The following is a 16,135-nucleotide window of genomic DNA, read 5'->3' on the forward strand; positions in this document are numbered from 1 at the left end:
ATCTCAAAGCTTCCAGTCTTATTCTGTCATCTTCACCCTACTCTTTTTCTGAAATCCACTCTTCATACTGCTGCTGTCAAAGGAACCTTCTGAAACTACAAATCTGATCTGATCTCAACACACTCATTTTTAACAGACTGCAAATAGTTCTTCACACTCAGGATGAAGTCAGAATTTCATTTCATGGTTTATAAGGTCTGGCCTTTCCAGATATATTCCTTGCTGTTCCTTCTTATTACTTATGTATCCTTAAATGTGGTATTATTTCTTGCCCTAAAGCGTCATGTATGCTGTATCTTATATTGAAACTTTTTTTTCCCTCTACATAAGAACTCCACTCCTTCTTCTCCTGGCTGACTATTTAGGCCCCAGCTTAAATCCCACTTTCTCAAACAGTGCTTTACTAATCCTTGATTAGCATATGGTAGGCCTCCCTAACATATGCTCCCATGGTACCCAATACTTCCCATATGTCAGATTTTATTGTAATGGCCATTTTCTCACCTGTATCCTTTACAAAACTGAAAGCTTAACAGGGGCATGTCATCTCTGTTTTCAGCATTTAGCAATGCAATGGCAGAAAATGTTTCTTGAATAAATGAATGAGGATGTTTGATGAAAAATGAGAGAAGGAGAGTCACTGTGGTTGAATAGTCTGTGTACCATATCAGTGTCTGATGAATATCCACGTGTTGTTTTGTGAGCAATGAGATTGGTCTCGTGGACACTTGGATTTCTTAACAGGGTGCCGGAACTGATGAGTTTACTCTGAACCGAATAATGGTTTCCAGATCAGAAATTGACCTTCTGGACATTCGAGCAGAGTTTAAGAAGCTTTCTGGCTACTCCCTGTATTCAGCAATTAAAGTAAGTCTCTTCTTAAAAATAGCAAAACATATCTTGCCTCTCTCTACCCATTTCCCTTATAATTCTCAAAACATGGAAATTCATGATTTAGGTTTCTCTCTCCTTGACAGTGTGTAAATATGTTTTCTGAATTATTTGTCAGCCAGAAAAGGGAGTGAATTTGAGTCAGTGGTGATGTGGATGAATCTAGAGTCTGTCGTACAGAGTGGAGTAAGTCAGAAAGAGAAAAACAAGTGTCATGTATTAATGCACAAATATGGAATCTCGAAAAATGGTGTTTCTGAACCTATTTTCAGGGCAGGAATAGAGGTACAGAGGTAGAGAATTGATTTGTGGACACCAGGAGGGAAGGAGAGGGTGGGACAAATTGAGAGAGTAGCATTGACATATAGACACCCCTCTGGGTGAAACAGCCAGTGGGAAGCTGCTGTATAGCCCATGGAGCTCAGCTTGATGCTGAGATGACCCAGATGGAGAGCGTGGGGGTGGCTGGGAGGGACTTTTCAGAGGAAGGGTGTATGTGTACACATATGGCTGGTTCATGTTTTGTACAGCAGAAACTTACACAACATTGTAAAGCAATTCTATTCCAACCTAAAGATTAAGAAAAAAGAAAGAAACCTCAAAAAAAGAGTGACAAAATATTTCTTAAAGATAGTAATTATTTTTCAGCTCTAAAATCCTAGGTACATAAAAGGCACTCAGCATTTTATTTTTTTCAGGTTTAGTGGCCACTGATTTTTCTTCTTTTGTGAACTGCATATGCAAATTGCTTATCTGTTTTCTTATACTGCACTGTTTTATTTCAGTTATTCTTTCTGGCAGTAGAACAAAAGGATATATTTTACATTTCCTCTTTGTTTTACACAAAAGATAACATGATTCTGCACTTTGGGGTTCTTTGCATTTCAGGAAGGAAGCTTTCTCATTCTTTTTTTTTTTAACCTTTTTATTTTGCATTGGAGTATAGCCGATTGATAAACAATGTTGTGATGGTTTCAGGTGAACAGTGAAGGAACTCAACCATACATGTACATGTATCCATTCTCCCCCAAGTTTCCCTCCTGTCCAGACGGCCACATAGCATTGAGCAGAGTTCCATGTGCTGTACAATGGTCCTTGTTGGCTATTCATTTTAAATACAGCAGTGTGTACATGTCCATCCTAAACTCCCTAACTGTCCCTTCCCTCCACCCTTCCACCACCCTTATGCCGGCAGCCATAAGTTCATTCTCTAAGACTGTGAATCTCTTTCTGTTTTGTAAGTAAGTTCATTTGTATCATTTCTTTTTAGATTCCACATATAAGAGATGTCTTACAATATTTCTCCTTCTTTGTCTGACTTACTTCACTCAGTATGATACTCTCTAAGTCTACCATGTTGCTGCAAATGACATTATTTCATTCTTTTTAATGGCTGGGTAATATTCCATTGTATGTATGTATATACCATATCTTCTTTATCCATTCCTTTGTGGATGGACATTTAGGTTGCTAGGAAGCTTTCTCATTCTTTTTAACAGCTGCATATCATTCCATTACTTGTATATTTGTACCTGCCACATCAACAGATGTTTCAAGTTTCTTGCTATTCTAAACAACACTGCAATATGCATATGTGATTTCATCAGGTACAAGTGTATCTGAAGGATGAGTACTCAATAATAGGTAGGAGTGCTGAGACAGATGTCAGTACACCTGTAATTTTGATTGTTGTTCAGTTGCTAGTCGTGTCCGGCTCTTTGTGACCCCATGGACTGCAGCACGCCAGGCTTCCCTGTCCTTGGGATTTTGGTAAATATTATCAACTGACTTCCACTGCACCTCAATTAGTCAACTAGATTTGCTCATCAAAATCTTTTTTTTTTTTTTTAATGAGAGCTGTTGTTTTTGTACTAAACCTTTGCAGGAAAAGATACATGCTTAAGTTGAAAAAGAAAATTTATTCAAAAAGGCAACTGTCCGGTTGCACCTGGGGCTTAGCACAGATTTCATCCTCTGCTCACGCTCAATGCAATTTGAATCGATTCTGACACATTACAATAGTTTCAATCAACAGAGGAAGATACAATAATGTTAACTAAATTGTACTTACCAAGGCAGAAAAGGAGACACATACATTTTATAAAGATTTCCAGTAACAAGGTTGAAACATGAAGAGGTTCTTTGGTTCACCCTTGGCAAACCAGAAAATTCAATTAACTCGTAGCTCTCCCTCTCCAGATGGCCTGGGTAATTGAGGCTTATTGTATTAGAAAACATGTAAGCAATGTGTATCTTGATAGAAAATAAAAATCCATTGCTGAAGAGTTCAGTGTGTAATTTAAAATTATCTTAGGTGTCTTCATTTCTGTTGCCTAACATAGATTATTAAGTAATTTCATTACGTTTTCAGTATTGATGAATAGAATCTTTTTGTCTATCATTCCTGCCTTGGCTTCTGTCTTCTGCTTCCTTCTGCCTTTAATTTAGACATTTCTGTGCTCATTAACACCTTTCTCGGGTGATGATTGGAGAGGAGAAGAGGAAGAAAGTAGGTGAAAAACAAATGTGTGTCTCTTAATACTAAGACATTTTAAAAAATTGGATGAAATTAGTTTCTGGTAGATTTTCTTGATCAACAAGTTAAGTATCTATCTAAAAAATAACTTGATTCCAGAGTCTTTAAGGGAAAACGTAGTAGCTACCCTCAGTTAGTTCCTAATTTATATGTAGACTTGAGGTGGACATAAATAAAGCAATTTCAAGATAATAATCATATTTCATATTGGTACTACTTGCTAAAATGTGAGATTGTAAGTGCAAAGAAATTTGAAAAAAGGATAAAGTAGGCTGACAAAATAATGTGAAACAGCATAAAATGAAATATTAGATGTGGGGTATAGCGGAGTAATAGAGGAATTGAGAGTAAAAGATGTTTGGGATTAGATAGAGAATCTTCCCAGGTGGGCTGTGTGTGTGCTTAGTCGCTCAACTGTGTTCAGTTCTTTGCAGCCCCACGGACTGAAGCCCGCCAGGCTCCTCTGTCCATGGCATTTTCCAGGCAAGAATATTGGAGTCTGTTGCCATTTCCTACTCTAGGGGATTTTCCCGACCGAGAGATCGAACCCACGTCTCTTCCATCGGTACACGAGTTCCAGGTGGAGCTAGGGGTAAAGAACCCGCCTGCACGTGCACAGGAGGCGTAAGAGATACAGGTTCCATCCCTGGGTTGGGAAGATCCCCAGAAGGAGGGCATGGCAACCGACTCCCAGAATTCTTGCCTGGAGAATTCCATGGACAGAGGAGCCTGGTGGGCTACAGTCTGTATGGTCGCAAAGAGTCAAACACAACTGCAGCGACTTAGCACATGGCACATTTCTTAGGAAACTGAGTCTGAAGCTTACCTTTCAGGTTAATAAGCATGTGTTGCGTGCCTTAGGAGCCTGGTGCTATGCTGGTCAATAGAGTCTGAAAGGTGAGTGCTCTAGAAACATATGTTTGATGAGAAGTAGAAGGATAAGTACCCACTCCGGTGTTCTTGCCTGGAGAATCCCAGGGATGGGGGAACCTGGTGGACTGCCGTCTATGGGGTCAAACAAAGTCGGACACGACTGAAGCAACTTAGCAGCAGCAGCAGAAAGATAAGTATTAATAAGGTGCTTGATTAATTAGGAGCCTACCTTGGGAATATGGAAAAATACAATCTCAGTGGCAAGATCCATTCAGTTGAAAGAGAGCCTTGAGAACAGGAAATTGGTATTCCATTCATTCAATTTAAAATACTTACTGAAACTATATTATGTGCCAGGCTCAGGGTAACAATTATAAGTAAAGAAAAAAAGTTTTCTGCCCTTATGGAATTAGAAATAAATGTAAAATTACAGCCATGTTCGATGTAAAGGAAAGAGATTGTGCTGTAAGATCACATAACAGGAGGGTTTGACCTACAGGAAGGTTTTATCTGAAAATGATTAGACTTAACAAGGCAAAGGTTGTGGGGGTCAGAATTCAGCAGAGCATTCTAACAAAAGGAGTCATAAGTGAAAAGACCTCATGGTGGAAGAAACGTAATGAAAAGCGAGGCTGGAGGAATCGGATCATGCAGGGCCTTTTTGGCAATGTTTAAAGATTTGTCTTTTGCTTAAGAGTGATGGGAAGCCATTAAAGTGTTTAAATTTTAAGCACACAGTGTCATGACCAGAAGTACGTTTAGAAAAGGTCTCGTGACTATGGAGAATGAATTGGACATAAGATAGAAGGCATGTGGAGTGATGGGTTACTGTATTAGTCATATTAGAGTAGCTCTGATTCAAAATAGTGATGCAGAGCTACTGCTAATACAAAGAGAAGAAAAAGCAAAGACTCAAAAGATAGAAGTTAAAACTTCAATATGACATCTTGTTGTGAAAAGAAGGGAGAAAGAGTTGAGGATGACTCCCAGGTGTCTGGGGCTTCCCAGGTGGCTCAGCGGTAAAGAATCCACCTGTAGTGCAGAAGCTGCAGGAGACGCGGGTTCAATCCCTGGGTTGGGAAGATCCCCTGGAGGAGGGCATGGCAACCCTCTCAAGTATTCTTGCCTGGAGAATCCCGTGGACAGAGGGGCCTGGCAGGGGTACAGTCCATAGGATCTCAAAGAATCAGACACAACTGAAGTGATTTAGCACACACGCTTCTTTCCTTACAAGTAGATCAGGTTTTCAGTGGTTTTTCTTTTTTTTTTCCCCTTTGGGGGCAGTCAGGGAGAAAGTTCCACATGTTAAGTTCGAGATGTCTTTTGTTGCGTTAAAAACAAATGCACAACATCAGAGTTGCGAGTTATGTTTTATTTGGGGCAAAATGAGGACTGCAGCCCAGGGAATCTCACTTCAGATAGCTCTGGGGAACTACTCCAAAGAGGTGGAGGTGGGGAAGGCCAATATATATGTGATTTTGGTTAAAGGAGAGTTCATGGAATCAAGCGCTTATTTTACAAAAGGTTTTCTGCTAGTCATGAGGAACTGATGTCACCATGAAGGGATTTTGTGATTTTCTAGATATGAGGAAATGCAAGGATTGGGTTCATAAAACCAGTTCCTAAAAATATCTGTCTGAAGACCTGTTCTGCTAGTTTTCCCAGAGCACAGTGGCTCATTCCTGACCTCCACCCTGAACTTCCTCCAGGGGACGTTGAAGGTCAGCAGCTGCAGCAGCACCTGATTTAACCCTTGTAGAGGTAGATGGCAAATGCCCATGGCAAGTTACCATTTGTAACTGACACTTCAAAACGTGCAAATAGAGATGGCAAGTTGTAGCTAGTGGTATGGGATATATTTTCAGAAATAATTACGTCACTGAATCTTTGGACATGCATGCAAATTCTCTAGGGAGAAAATATAGATTAAGAGAAAATGTAGTATGAATTTTAAGTGATAAATTGGGATTTAAGCATTATTAGCAGTGACTGGCTAAAGAGTGAAGGATGAGTCTACAAAGAAGACAGAAGTGGAGATGGCAGAGAGGAAGGAAGAAAAGTCAGAACTATTTACAGGATAAGAGAGGGCTACTTGCTTAATGGGTATAACGGTCACTGAACCCATTTCCCAAAACAAGAAGCATTAACACCTTGGAAAATACGCATTGAGAATCCAAGGAGACTAATGACGAGAGATGAGAGCCTAGAATAGATTTGTTGTGGTCAGAATGGAAGAAGATTGGGAGAGGAGAGAACCACTGGTACCACTGTTAAAAATAGGCCAACAGAAACATTTAGTTTCTTAAGAACAATTAAGATGGCCTAATTAGGAAGCTGTAAATTATGTTTAAATGTTTTGAAAATACATTGGTATTTTGGGATAACAATTTCTAAAACTCCATAAAATAGAATTGTTTATTCATATAAAGGACTTCGCCTTCCAATATAGAGGATTTGAGTTTGATCCCTGATGAGGTAGCTAAGATCTCACATGCCTGGTGGCCAAAAAAAACAAAACATAAGATAGAAACAATATTGTAACAAATTCAATAAAGACTTTAAAAGTGGTCCACATCAAAAAAAATCTTTTTAAAAAGAATAGCTATTTTCCTGCAAGACATAACAGAATAAAGATAGGAGAAAAGGATGAACATTTATTGTCTACAGTGGATCAAAATTTTATGTTTAGCTCTGTTTTAAACTACTTGGATGTATTTTCTCAGCTAACTAATAGAACCCCTAATACTTGTTTACAACTTTGATCAGAGATGGCTAGAGGGAGCGGTTTTAATACAAAGCCAGAGCATTGCTGACTTGTCAGTGATTCAAGAGATCATTATACAGTGCAAAGCAAAACTTAAAAACTAAAATTTATATAAAACAGAAGAATGTGTATTAAGGCTTGTTGTGTCTTATGAAAGCAATGCTTAGTCTCTTCTCTAAGTGACCCTTCTTCATTGCTTCCTCTACCTTACTACAATATAAATTTTAAGTGATAAGAAGTTGCCTTGAATCAAATAAGAATAATGTGAGGATTTTAAGCAATCTTGGTCAAAAGCCAAGTTTTATCACAGATGCTGTGCAAACATTTTGCCTCTTTTACATAACACACATGGCAACTCGTACTTTAAGCCTCAGTCTCCCTGACGGCTCAGTGGTAAAGAATCTGCTTGCCAATGCAGGAGATACAGAAGGCACGGGTTTGATCCCTGGGCAGGGAAGATCCCCTGGAATAGGAAATGGCAATCCACTCCAGTATTCTTGCCTGGAGAATTCCATGGACAGAGAAGTCTGGTGGGCTACAGTCCATGGGGTCACAAAGAGTTGGACACAAATGAGCGACTGAGCGCAGCATACACATGGTATCTTTTCTGAACCAAGATCTTTTTTGGCTATCCTAGGAGAGAGGAACTGGGAAACATACTTTATAGGAAGGTAGCTCATTTCACTTTCTTAAATCAGGAAGTATAGAATGGGGTTAAGCAGCCAGGTTAACTGGCTCTGAATTCCGATTCTGTGCTTATTCTCTATATAATCTGGGATAAATATCCTAACCCTCTGTCTTTCTCATTTTACTTCTTAGTTAAATGGAGACAGTTACGGTACCTACCACACAGTAAGGATTAAAGTAGCTAACCTTTAGAAGAGCAAGTGTTTGATAAGTATTAATATAAATATAATAAAATCATATTTTTTAAAAAGTTTGGTGAGAAAATAAAGCTTGTGTAATATTATGTAATTGATGTACTCTTTTTTTAAAAAACCCTAGTTGACATTTAACCGCAATATATCACGCAGAATTTAAGTATCATATATTGTGAAGAAGATGCTAGGCTGAAACACGATTTCCCACAGATACGACTGGATAGTGGAATTGCAGGTGTATGTTACTAAATGGTACAGGTCATGGGCTTCCCACGCCGGTGACTCCCCTAGTGCTGTGGGATTCGATTCATCCGTGGTCCCCTCATTATTTACGCTGTGTCTCTCCTTCTCTCCACCTGTCCTGTTCCTTGCAGTCGGATACTTCTGGAGACTATGAGATCACACTCTTAAAGATCTGTGGAGGAGATGACTGAGTCAAGAACATCCTTTCCAAAGGCTGCCTGCTCCCACGATGGACATTTTCCTCAGCTCTGCTTATTCCTTTTTCACGGTATTTACAAGTACAAGCAAGTGTCCACAATAACCTGTTTTTAACAGAAATTCTCATTGTTCCATAATAATAACAACCACAAAAAGTGATTATTGTCATAGAACATCTCATCATAATGTAGCCACTTACAAATGAAATTTTTAAATGAAATTAAAGATCTGCTAATACTACCCACATTGCATTTCTGCTTTGGAAGTGAGAATCGTTGTATCGTTCTAAAGCACTCAATGCCAAACAGTATAATAAAAGTTGTTGCCTATGTAAAAGGTGATGTGTCTGTTAGTTTTTATCATCTGCCACCGTTGTTTGGTACCTGGCGCCAATGACTAAAGATATTTTAAAACATGTTTTTGTTGTAAAAGCTGTAGTTGCTTCAATTTATCTAGTGTCTTATTAATCACATTCATCTTTAAGAAAGAAATAAAAATGAAGATCTATGTAATCCTGGCCTCCCTTTTCTAGTTTGATCAAGCTAAAGGAGTGGCAATGCATGAGAAGTTATTTTAGCCCTCAGAAAACATCCGCTAAACTATTGATCTAACCACTAGAGAACATGACTTGTGGTTGTTTCATGCTAAATACTACTTTCCCAGAATGAGTATTTAGAATTAAGTTTCTTAGGTATCTTTTTCCTCTAAAATAAGTTTGCAGAACTACACACTTTTAGAAATCTTTTATGTTATTTTTGAAAGGGACCTAAGATGAAATACCTAGACTAAAAGGAAATATATAAGGTACAAAGTTCTAGTTAGAGTTACGAGCCTGCGCAGAAATAGAAATGATAGATGTGTGAAAAGGAGAAAGAGTGATGTGTGAGTTCAGAACTTTTAATCAGTGGATTCCACACTTCAGCATTTCTGAGACCTTTCAAAAAGATGGCGAAAAAGTTATTTCTTGTCCTGAGATTTCCAAAATGCATATGGGAATAAAGCACAGGGATTTAGAATCTACATGCCAGGTTTTGACATCCTGCCTTAGAAAATGAAAGTGAAAGCCACTCAGTCGTGTCCAACTCTTTGCAACCCCGTGGACTATACAGCCCAAGGAATTCTCCAGGCCAGAATACTGGAGTGGGTAACCTTTCCCTTCTCCAGGGGATCTTCCCAACCCAGAGATCAAACCCAGATCTCCCACATTGCAGGAGGATTCTTTACCAGCTGAACCAACAGGGAAGCCCAAGAATACTGGAATGGGTAGCTATCCCTTCTCCAGGAGATGTCCGCGACCCAGGAATCGAACCGGGGTCTCCTGCATTGCTGGCGGATTCTTTACCAACTGAGCTTCCTGGCTTACCATATAGCCAAATAAGTATTAAAAAAATTAAATGGTGATACTTATACCACTTACTTCTTTCCTAGGTTTAAGTAAAATAATGCCTGTGAAGCACTTAGCCCTATGCCTGAAATTGACACGTGTTCAGTGACTGCGTTGTCATTCACTATTAGCAAGCAACATCAAAATGATCATGACAGCATTGCAGCTATTCTTCAACAGGCTTCAGTCCATCTATCACGTGCCATCCCCTGTGCTAAGTAAGTGTTGGATACTCCAAAGGAGCTCAGACTTATTTACTTTGGCCAGAGAGCTTTAAAATCTGTTTAGGGAGAGAGAGACCAATGTGGGTGGGGCTTAGCGTATAGGAGGAGGTGACCAGTGACAAGGGCTAGACTATGAAATCTCACAGACCATGCTAAAGAGTTTACAAGCAAGGGAGAGTCATGGAAGGAGCATTCCAGGAGGATTTCAGTCAGGGAAATGATGTCAAATTTTTGATCAAGGAAGAATGTGTGGGAGAAGACAGCTAAAGGCAGGGAGCCCACTTGGCAAATTAGTTCTTTAATCAATATAGAAGTGTCAGCCTGAGCTAAGATAATGGCAAGGGAGAAAAGGAAGAAAAATACACTCATTTGAGTATTTAGAAGATAAATGCTTCTTCTAAAAATGGATAGAACACAGTAATCAAAAGAATCAGGTGTCATGTATGCACTCACAATTTTGGCTTAAGTGAGTAAGTATATTACTGAGCAATAAATCATTGCTAATACTCATTGAGTGCCTATTGTATAGCTGTATTAAACAGTGTAGTATATATTAAATCATGCATCCTCAAGGAACTTTCCAATGTAGGCATTAACTCAAAGACACAGGAACAGAAGCTGAGAGAAATCAAGTACATTGCCCATTGGAAGAGACAAGATTTAAACCCAAGCAGTCCAACTCAACCATGTCCAGGCCATTAACCACAATTTTCCCTTAGTATTTATCCCATTCTAAGGCCACTGTCCTTTTCAACCTTAAAACTTAGCTGTTTAAATGAAGGGATTTTTGTCTGTTGCCTTCTCTGCTGTATCCCTAGTGTTTAGAACATACACACATACTATTGGGTGTGTATAGAAGTTTCTCACATAGTCTTGATCAATCATTAAGTCCATTTTCAGCCCTTTTCCCTTCTTAGAAATTTGAGGGACAGGGCTGAAAATTCCAAACCTCTAATCATGGCTTTTTCTTTCCAATGACCAGCCCTCATCCAGGAGTCCATCCAGAGCCACCTCTTTAGCAAAGACCAAATATTAGGACAGAAGATACTCCTAGTGTTCTTATCACTTAGAAAATTACAAGGGTTTTAAGCGCTCTGTGCCAGGAATGAGGGGCAGAGACCAATATATAATGTTTTCTGTTATCTCAGCAGGGATTCCCTGTGTACTCCTTCATAAACCACTGTGAATGTCAATGTAAATGTTATCCATCTCTAAATTTCTAGCCCAGTTCCCTAGTCATAGTAGGTATGTGACCAGTTTTAATGACAATGATTTGTAAAGTGGGATAGTAGATCTTTCCTATCATTTGTACCAGGTTGATGTAAGGAGCACGTGAGACAATGATTGGAGCTACCATGAAAAGTATTACATGTGATTCAAATGTGAAGTGAAATTGTAGACTTAATATTAAAAGAATCAATTTTGGTTGTGTATATGAATCAAGGACTTACTAGGTACTGAGTACAGGGCTAGATCTTTTAGATCTCATTTATTCTTGGAGCAAGATCATATGTGTCATTATCCCCATTTACAGATGAAGAAGATGAGATTCGGAAAGTATGTACTTGCATGCATGTTGCATGCTAAGTTGCTTCAGTCCTGTCCAACTCTACAACCCTATGGACTATAGCCTGTTAGGCTCCTCTGTCCATGGGACTACTAGCCCAAAGTTACACAGCAGAGAAACCAAGGTTTCCCTTGGTTTCCCAATACAGATGGTATTTGTGCATGAGTGTATATGAAGAAAGATAAGAACACGAAGGGAGCGGTGATCACTCGACAGAACCCTGCAAAGAGAAAGGAACATTGAGTAAGGAAAAATTCCAGGGAAAGCTCTCTTCTCATCCCCTGGCCTCCTGTGCATTGGGCCAGCTGGTGGCTGATGGATTCTGATGATTCTGATGGAATATGGTTATCTCAAGATGCAGGGTTATTGTTAGTGACCCATCCTAAGAACTGTGATATTTATTTTTCAATATTTAATACATGTTTAAATACATGAAAATGAGAAGGGCTGTATATGGCCCAGGGCAGTGCCTGGTTTAGTACATGAGTCCTGGGGTCACGATGCCCCCATCTGTGACTGTAGGCCGATTACCGTGCTGAGTCACACATTCCTCACCCTTAAAATGGGGACAATAATAGTTCCTACCTCATAAAGTTATTCTAATAATTAAGTGAGGAAAACATTTAAAAGCTATTTTGCATAGTGCCTGACATACGATAAACCCTCAATAAATGTTAGCCCAGGTCATGTTGTTATTATCCAAGGGCCATTTTTTTTTATTGCCTCCAATTTCCACAAGGTGGCAGGTCGAGTTCAAAGTGGACCCCATGGCTCTGTGTCCCAAAGGCAAAACCTATTTTAATTGCTTCACAATAACGGGGCCCAAAATGAATTGTTTGCAGACATGTTCATTGTCTGTAGAATGTTTGTTACCATCCAGGCATCTTATTGTTGCTGTAAAACCGATCTTAATGGAACATATGTATCATTTAATTTCATCCTGTTGTTTCTCAAGATTCCCAGGACCATCTGCATTTACATGAAATGCATATTAACTCTGGGTCTCTTAGCTAAGTGAATACATTCAAGTCATCTCATTTCGCACTAAGTTTAGTCCCTGGACGGCTGTGAAGAGGAGAAAACTCGCAAGCTGGAACAAGTCCTGGTCTTGGTGAACTGCAGAAGGCACAAGATTTGTGCACCTCGTCCTGGAGTGAGAGGGTGCTTGGTCTATTTGTGAGGAGCTACCAAAAAATGACAAATGGAGATTTTGAATAGGGGTGTGTCTAACCTATTTGTAAGGGGATATTGAGAGAAATGGTTAACTCGTAAAATTTCAGATTTTTCTTCTGTGTATCCTCACCTTTTTCCATTCTCCTAATTTCATGTCATATTGATAGCCTCCAATGTCTACAATTTTGCTTCATCTTTGACACATTGGTTTTGGGGTCAGATCAAACTGGGTCTAAATCCTGTCTCTACTACCCATTATAGCAGCATTTATAGCAGTAAGGATTTGACAAACACTTAGCTTCTTAATACCTCAATTCTTTTTTTTCCCTTTGGCTGCTCTGGGTCTTTGTAGCTGCTCACAGACTCTTGGTTGCTACACGCGGGCATTCTCTAGCTGCAGCGCTGCTCTTAGGTTGCAGTGTGCCTTAGGTTGCAGTGGTGTGTGGTTGCAGGTTGCAGTGGTGCTTGGGCCTATCATTGCAGCAGCTTCTCTTGTACGCATGGGCTCTAGGCGCTCAGGCTTCAGGAGTTGTGTGCTTGGCATTAGTAGCCCCGCAGCATGTGGGATCTTAGTTTCCAGACCAGGAATCAAACCTGTGTCCCCTGTATTGGCAGGCAGATTTCTAACCCTGGACCACCCAGCTAATCTCTCTCAATTCTTAAATTAATTTTTTAATTGAGGTGGCACTGATTCATAACACTACCTAAGTTCCACATGTCCAATGTTATATCTCTACTTCTATATACCCTACAGCATCAAGTCTTTACCTGATAATAAAACCTACCTGAAAGAATTGTGAGGATTAAATGAAATAAAGCATGCCAAGAATTTAATTCAATCAGAAATAGTTACTAGTAATTAGACTAACATAGCACTGCCCCAAAAATGGCAGATATAAGGAGCTCAATAAGCATTTGTAGCAGAAATATTAATAAATGATGCTATTTTAGTACCACACAGTTATAACAACTCTAAGACTGGCCTTGGAAGTCTTCAAGGAGAACGCATACTGAAATCTGTGATTTTGTCAACTGTGTCCTCTGATGACTCAGTCAAAGATGCAAAGCTTCTCTGGCTTATTTCCTACTCATCACTTGATAAAATATGTGACATGTGAGCAGTCAATTTACTAACTTCTCTGTGCCTTTGTTTCCTTATCCGTAAAGCTGGAATGGCAATAGCATTTAATGGCTCAGATTCAGGTGACTTTGAGGTTTCAGTAAGCCTGCTGTGGGTTTCCCAGGTGGCGCAGTGGTGAAAGAATGCAGGAGACTCAAGAGACACAGTTTCAATCCCCGAATCAGGAAGATCCTCTGGACTAGGAAATGGCAACCCACTCCAGTATTCTTGCCTGGAAAATCCCATGGACAGAGGAGCCTGGCAGGCTACAGTCTGCGGGGTCACAAAGAGTCAGACAGTACTCAGCACAGAGCTTGCCATACCTTAAATGCTCAGTAAATGTTAGCTGTTATTCTCTGGCTCACTTTGGAAAACCTATAGTTGCTTCTCAGTGATTCACTTGGGGGATTTTCAGATGTTGTGAAGTGAACTCTTCTAGTTTGTAATTAGAAAAGACGATAAAACAGATCTCTTGGCCATTTCCTGCCTTTGAAACTTCATGTTTTATGAACCACGGAAAGTACCACAAATTTCTTTTCAACCCACCCCAGCAAACTGACAAATTCGGACCTTTTTCACCCACTCTCTGTACGTCTCCCATGGGACTGCGAAAATAAAGGAAGTATTCATTGCCTTGTGCGTAAGCTGTTTTCCTAGTGTCTATTTCTTCTGAGTTTCGACAGACTCAGCTTTCTGACAGTTTCATCTACCAGACGATCAGCCCTACTCCAAGACCAGAGTTTGCCTGTTTCTGTGGATTTTGCAGTCAAAAGAGGGAGAGAGGAGAATTTCAAATGAGGAGGAGAGTTAGAGTAGGCGCGGCATTGAAGAGCTGCTGCAGTAATCAGTGAAAAGAAATTCCAAACTCTCAAACCCAGGACCCCAAAACAGCCCATTCTGCTGCATGAGTTTTCAAACCCACATGAGAAAACAGGTCATCAAAACCTGCCGGAGTCCTCTTCCAGCACAAGCTTTGGTGGAACTGGATATGGCAGTAAATAATGGCCCAGGGTGACTTGCAGAGTGCTGGGCTTGCCCTGCGGTAACTGATAACAGTAGCAACCATCAGGCAAAAGAGAACTTTGACAAAGGACACTGATATCAAATCAGCTCCTACACACACCAGCATGCCACAGTGGGAGGAAGTGTGGAGAACAAAGGTCCCCGGTGGAGAGTGAGGGAGAAGGAGCCAAATTCACACCTCCCCTTAGGTGGAGAACTAAGAACTGCAGCCAGGGCATAACTGGCCTCAACCAGTGCTCTTGGCCACATCCATCATGCCAAGATTAGGGATTTTCAATGGGGAAAATTTAAACTTTGGTTTTGTGTTAGAGAGCCAAGTTTACAAAGACAAATTCAGATCGTGTAGTGCGTATTCTCTTTAAACAGGTGTTGACTGATCTCTTCAGTCGAAATATCTTCTTTGGTTGCTGTCAGTCACATCAACTCCGTGAGTCTTTTATTCCTTCAAGTATTTACGGTAACCATATAGCCCAGTAACTGTGCTCGGTGCTGGGGTTATATGGATGAATAAAGCTACTCATTTTCCTACCTCAAAGACTTGATATTCTAGGGGGAATGAGGAAGAGAAAGTAAAGACAGATGCCTGGCTAAGTAGCAAAGATGACATGGTGGTGATCGTGATGGTGTGGGGGGATGATATGATGGCGTGTGGGGATGATGTGATGGTGTTGGGGGGTGATGTGATGGTGTTGGGGGGATGATGTGATGGCGTGTGGGGATGATGTGATGGCATGGGGGGATGATGTGATGGTGTAGGGGGGTGATGTGATGGTGTTGGGGGGATGATGTGATGGTGTGGAGGGGATGATGTGATGGCGTGTGGGGATGATGTGATGGCATGGGGGGATGATGTGATGGTGTTGGGGGGGTGATGTGATGGTGTGGGGGGATGATGTGATGGCGTGTGGGGATGATGTGATGGCATGGGGGGATGATGTGATGGTGTTGGGGAGTGATGTGATGGTGTTGGGGAGATGATGTGATGGTGTGGGGGGGATGATGTGATGGCGTTTGGGGATGATGTGATGGTGTGGGGGGGATGATGTGATGGTGTGGGGGAATGATGTGATGGTGTTGGGGGATGATGTGATGGTGTGGGGGGGATGATGTGATGGCGTTTGGGGATGATGTGATGGTGTGGGGGGATGATGTGATGGCATGGGGGGATGATGTGATGGTGTGGGGGGATGATGTGATGGTGGTGGTGGTGGTGGTGATTGTGGTAGTATGGGGGGATGATGTGTTGGTGGTGGTGATT

General features: G+C 40.6%; 1 protein-coding gene across 2 annotated transcripts in view; it reads left to right on the top strand.

Annotated features, from left to right (window-relative positions):
* The window catches only part of ANXA3 (annexin A3), a 73,281-nt gene extending 64,559 nt beyond the window's left edge, over window positions 1-8,722 (top strand). For both annotated transcript variants that reach the window (XM_027544848.1, XM_027544847.1), the window contains exons 12-13: window positions 745-867; window positions 8,320-8,722. In XM_027544848.1, coding sequence (XP_027400649.1) covers window positions 745-867; window positions 8,320-8,379 — 183 coding nt within the window. In that variant the 3' untranslated portion in view covers window positions 8,380-8,722. The remainder of the gene's footprint in view (window positions 1-744; window positions 868-8,319) is intronic.
* Window positions 8,723-16,135: the final 7,413 nt, after the last annotated feature.

The sequence above is a fragment of the Bos indicus x Bos taurus genome, chromosome 6 (assembly GCF_003369695.1).
Source record: "Bos indicus x Bos taurus breed Angus x Brahman F1 hybrid chromosome 6, Bos_hybrid_MaternalHap_v2.0, whole genome shotgun sequence".
NCBI lineage: Eukaryota > Metazoa > Chordata > Mammalia > Artiodactyla > Bovidae > Bos > Bos indicus x Bos taurus.